Source organism: Mya arenaria, chromosome 3, assembly GCF_026914265.1.
Source record: "Mya arenaria isolate MELC-2E11 chromosome 3, ASM2691426v1".
Classification (NCBI taxonomy): Eukaryota; Metazoa; Mollusca; class Bivalvia; order Myida; family Myidae; genus Mya; species Mya arenaria.
The window spans coordinates 86,507,675-86,513,674 of record NC_069124.1 but is presented as its reverse complement, the minus strand read 5'-3'; the positions used below and the strand labels follow the sequence as shown (position 1 = coordinate 86,513,674).

At 35.8% G+C, this 6,000-nt stretch overlaps 1 protein-coding gene across 1 annotated transcript in view; it reads left to right on the top strand.

Annotated features, from left to right (window-relative positions):
* The first annotated feature begins 1,171 nt into the window (after positions 1 to 1,171).
* LOC128229079 (non-lysosomal glucosylceramidase-like) overlaps positions 1,172 to 6,000 on the top strand; it is a 28,723-nt gene continuing 23,894 nt past the window's right edge. Inside the window, exon 1 of the mRNA XM_052940737.1 lies at positions 1,172 to 1,449. Coding sequence (XP_052796697.1) covers positions 1,280 to 1,449 — 170 coding nt within the window. The 5' untranslated portion in view covers positions 1,172 to 1,279. The remainder of the gene's footprint in view (positions 1,450 to 6,000) is intronic.

The window sequence follows — 6,000 nt, the reverse complement described above, 5'->3', positions numbered from 1 at the left end:
GAGAAATATTATATCATGTTCGCAAATTTTGTCAATAAAAGCAATATCATTCAATTTATTACTAGACAAGCCATTAATATTCCATGACAGTATGGATAGTCCAGCCTCGGCGCACTGCTAGTTGGTGCGGGATGCAGTTCCGGTAGGCGTCTGGGAGTCACTAGCCATTGCAGGACCTATGTTCCTACGCTGTTGGGCCGGAGGTACGTCTGTGACACCTGGACGTCCACTTCCGGTCGCGCCGGCGCTCGATTTCAGGGTAGCGTCACTGTTAGTTATGTTACTGTTAGATTATAGTTCCGCGAGTTCAACATCAATTAACCAATTGGACATGGCAGTGGTGTCTTTGCAATTGCAAATGCTGTGGAATTTTGTTTTAAGAATGGCTATGTTAATACAAATGTAATTTTCGTTGTAAGTGAAATGAGGGAACATCAAGTCAGCTGTCTAGGAAATCAAAAATTTCATCCGTTTCCCAAAGAAAATGAAAAGTCGCGATCCCTAAGACTTTCAAAATAAAAACATTATGTCCATGTGAAATGCCAGAATTCATCGATAGTTTAGTTATTTGCGAAAATAGAACATGCAGGAAAAGATTCCACATCATAAAATGCGTCGGCATAAAAAATAAAAGTAGACGATCAGTTGGCAGAAATACATATGACAATTGGTCGTGGCAGTGCATCTCATGCAACAAAATCAATAGTTAAACAAAACAAAAATGTTAGAATTCCTGAAGTACTGAGTTAACTTACAAATTTGATTTATATGTATTCATGCAATGTTTCTGTTTGTATTACTATTATTAATAGTATACTTATAACTGAATTTAATATGAAAACAACAACAACAACGTGTTTGTTATTCATGAGATTATTTTTCGTACACGTGAATATTTTACGTTTTTATCTTTGCCTTAATTTATTAAATGTTTTATTGATATAAAATATGAAATAATTATCATAAAATATGTTATGTTTTAATCAACTGTAATCTTTTATAATCCTATTACCCCGCGGTCATTCACACCTTCTCGGTAACGCCCGATAGCTACTATAAAATTTTGAAAACAGAGACCGAGAAGACCGGGACCGGATGAGACCGGGACCGGGAAATAGTATCGCCCAACTTTTCTTGTTTGTAATTTTTCTTTCGGTTCCTTCGGCAAGCATCCATTCCATTCCCGTCCATTCCAGCGCTTATAAGAACATGACGACCAACAACAAGAAGATGCGGAAATAAAACAAGTTTCTCAAGACACTACAAAGATAATCTAATAATGGCGAACAGAAATCCTGACAACAGTTTAACAACGCCTAAAGAATGCATTAAAGGATTGCCTGATTTCGGATGGCGTGTCAAACTCGACTATGAATGCACTGAAAAATGTAAACCTTTCCAGTCACCCAGACTCAGCCAAATTCCATCACTTGTTGGTCTTGGATTAAGGTAAATCTAGACATTGTGACTAAAAGACAGACATAGGGTACAGAGCCCCTCTTCTTCTTTTCAAAGAAAAATTGTATGTTGCTTGAAGCTTGCCCAAAGATATCGGACTTTTAATTTATGTGACCAGCTGGATCACCCACCTAGAAAACTGGGTGACCCTTTTAAAATGAGGGAGCCCTTCAAAAAAATGTCACTCCCCAACCCATTTCCACATTGCAAAAAAATGTGACAGAAGTTCAAAATTTTCGGCTGTTTTCAACTCTGTTCTCTGGACCTAGCTAAAGAACTTCAGCGAACACGTTATATATTACCTTTTTGGATGTGTTCGCTGAAGAGAACGCCGTATCCAAACCCTACCAGAATTCGTGACATTTTTATGTCATGCTGTTATTTCACTTGTATGCACTGTACAGACAAAATAACTGTATCTTCAGGTAAATGAAGTAAAATGTAGTTCACAAACACATTTTCAAAACCAAAAAACGCTTTAAAGATAGTTGATTTAGCATTTTAATAAATCCTATTACAAGCATTCCTTATCTAGGTCATAGTTGTGTTCAAATTTAATCACGTGACACCAAGATTTTCAGAAAATACCCATGTGACCATTTGACCTCACAAATGTAGTGTTTATATTGCTGTTATTTTTTCTATTCCGAATAATTAGTAAATAACAAATTTGGAATAAATAAATTGTTTTTACTTATCAAAAGGTATTTTCAGCCTTACTGCAATTGGATTCAACTAAATGAACAATGTGAATCTGATGCTATAAATAGAATCCATCGACATCATCATGGTCATGTGACTGCATTGCATCATCACACTCAATCGATTCTGGTTGACTTTACTATGGGGGTTACGCCATAACTTTAATGTGTTGTAAACATCAAAAAAATAAATATCAACATTAAAGTTATGGAAGCCAGAACTACTCTGGACCTTGTCTTTATTTTGTTTTGTTTTTAATTTTTGTTGTCACGGTACTTATAAATTGAAACTTATTAAATTCTTTCAGATAGGCACAAGATTAAACAGTTATTATTCGCTTCCTCCTCAGTTTCAACATAATTCACTACAGACGTATCAATAAATGCTACCACCCTGTGATAATAGAGCCGGGAGACAGGGTTTCAGTGAATGCAATTACAAAGGGATGACATCATTTTAGTCTTAATGCAAGTCTGTAAGAATTACGGACCATGGACATTACGGACCAGACATTACGGACCAGATTTAGGGACACTACGGACCAGATTTAGGGACATTACGGACCATCTTCGGAATCTTACGGACCATGATTTAAACATATTTTTTTTAAATTATTCACTGATTAGTTTTGAATTTGTTAATAAATACTTGAATATGAGTGCTCAGTATGGCGTTATATCTTCCATAAGACTGTGAAAAATCCCGTGAAGTTCGAATAGATGAATGGTTCAATATAAAATCTTGTGAAATTCCAAAAGGTGTTAAAGACCTATGCATTTATAACAATTATGTGAAAAATAATGAACGAAATTTGAATGATCGGCAGTTAGATCAGTTAAAAGCAACAGAAGAAATATTTTCCAAAACAGTTTATTTCCCAAAATAAATTGAGCACATATAAGAACATATCAGTGTTTACATGAATCACGAATAAACAGCACATGTCACCGAAGCCACCATTCATATCTAAATAGGCCCATAAAGTCTGGCATATGCTTTGAGCAGACTGCTTGTAGTCATCTCGTTGACAGAATACTCCGCCCAAAGCTTCATGGGCTGGCCTTGTGTCAAGGTTGAAGCCTTGCGTTGGTAGCGGCACAGTTTCCTTTCCTTAACCAGCTTGCACATAATTGGTATTTCATGCGCCTCTCTGTACAAGAGTTCAACCAGCAGGTAGAAAGGCAAGTTTCCCTTTTTTGCCCGTCGATTGAGCCTCGCGTGCCAACCCTCGACATTGTTGTTGGTACGGATAGAGTGGCCGAAGACGGACCACGAAGCGACTGGCCACATCTCATTCTCTATCCACGTGCTGCTGACATAATGAAGAAAGGAGATCATTCTTTCGTTGTTGGCATCCATCTTTTCCTCTATCTTTCTGAAGGCTGCTGGGATGTCGCCCGCTGGCAGTAAAGGCAGCGCGAAGACCTTACGCATTAGCCGATACACGGCGTCCCTTGTACTGTAGGCAGTCTGTAATAGCACCAAAATAAAAAAGATATTCCATGGAGGAAGTCCATGTCGATCTGAAAAATACATTAGTAATATATTTAATTTGAAAACCAACATAAGTTTGAACACACCTAAAATGAAATAAGTACAAACCTCGTTAGCGGGACACATGTTTTTTTGATCTCGTATAAATTTAAATAAGTACAAACCTCGAAATCGGTGCAATCAGGCTCATGTGGACGTAACCCCTTCCTCGTCCTATTGCACATCTTATGCAGGGCTTCAACACTCGGTCTGGCTGCCTCGGGCTGCTCAGGATGTTGGTGTTTGACAGTTATGTCCCGCTCTATCACGTTCGCCGTCTCAAACACCTGTTGTCTGGCCACCGCTTTTACCTTAAAATACAAAAAATACCAAATATTAACCAATGCATAATTTTTAAATAAAAATTGTGTTTTACTTTCGTTTTCAAATATTTGAATACAATAACACAACCGAAACCTACCTCAGTCTTTATTTTGATGGCAGTCAAGAGTCCGGGCTTGGACTCATGGTTCTGGACATCTGGCTACCCTCAAGAACACTGTCTGTTGTTCCAGGTCACGGCATCATACTGGGCAATGGTTATACCTGTAACACAGCGTAGATGCTGCCAACGTTCACATATGTCGCATTCCACGGCGCGAGCGCAAGGCATACTTATAGATCTATTCAGTTTTCAAAACAAACAAATATGACGATCCAAAGTTTATTTCAGAAAGCAATCGATCACATATGAAAACATTAATATTCACATTTACAATTATAAGATAAACACATATATTTCGTTCATTATTATTCAAATTATTATAATATTTTATTAAAAATACATTGATGTTTAACATTGGAATTTCATGGGATTTTTCAGTTACATTAAAGATAATTGTCATACTGAGCACTAATATTCAAGTATTTATTAACAAATTTAAGACCAATGAGTGAATAAATTAAAAAAACAACAAATGTTTAAATCATTATGAATGATGGTCCGCAAGTTTCTGAAGATGGTCCGTAATGTCCCTAAATCTGGACCGTAGTGTCCCTAAATCTGGTCCTTAATGTCCCTAGATCTGGTCCGTAATGTCCATGGTCCATAGTGTCCGTGACCTGTCTGTAAGCAGGGGTTCCCTGTATTGTAAACAGGAAAAACTGTTTTTATTAATTGTCTGTTTTATTTAATTGTTTTTGATTTAAAGTTAAAAGCATGTTATGGTGCATGATTGTTTTTATTAATTGTTAAAATAAGTTATGCACCATAAAATTGCTTTAAAGTTGAAAAAGGCAAACCCTAGCTGTTTGATTTTGGTGATCCTCTCAAAAATTGTTTCCTGGTTCACAGCATTACCGTTATGTGTCATGCCATGGTATATCTTAGTCCTTACATTTTTATTATTCTGATGAATCAATTTATAGAAAATATGTTTTTAAAAGTTGGTTAACATATATTTATACTTCTTGTATTTTTGCTTGATTTTATAGACCACAGTGTATGTTGAACCCTTTTGATTTCTCGAATGAGACTCGCTCTCCATTCACCTTGATCTAGAATTATTTATTGTATGTGTCATTGTTATTTGACAGCATCTTGTATATCGCCATTCGGTATAGTAAACAACATGTGTTGGCATAAATGGTATCCTCCCATCCAATAAATTAGATTGCTTGAAATGCAATGTCAAGGGGAAATACTATGGAAGCAAGTTTAAATGAGTCATTGAATTTTTATTAAGTTATGCAAGGTGGCGTTTATAAACATGAATGATTCATGCTCATCAGAATTTAAAGGCATTTAGCTTTGGGGAAATGATACATTCTCTTTGATTTCAATTGATTGTTAAATTTTACAAGAAAATGTTTATGGTGAAAGTTCTCTAAATGATGTAAACAAAAATTGTAAGTTCATCAGATCAATTATAAATTATTAATTATTATTATTTTACCTGTCTACGAAAAATATATAGCAATATTATACACACTTGTACAACTCGATTCATGTAAACGTTAAGATGGTGGCAAACAGGCAGAGGTTTCTGAGTTTTCCGCAGCAGAAGGTTTTATCACAGTTTTTCCTTGGCCAGTCGACTAGGTCTGAAAGGTCAAATTTCAGTCAAGCATGTTTGCAAGCTCATAATGTTTATGTTGATAGGTTTCCAAAGCGCTTCTCTATGAGATTTTAAAATATTATCTTTGAAATATTATAGATTTTATTGTTATTGATTGGAGGTGATAGAATCGTATTCAGGGAATCTTTGTCATTCTCTAGATTAAGTGAATTTTAATAGGTTTAAAAACAATTGGACTTATTTCAACTTACAGCACAAACATGACACATTTTTAACCTATAGTATTTAA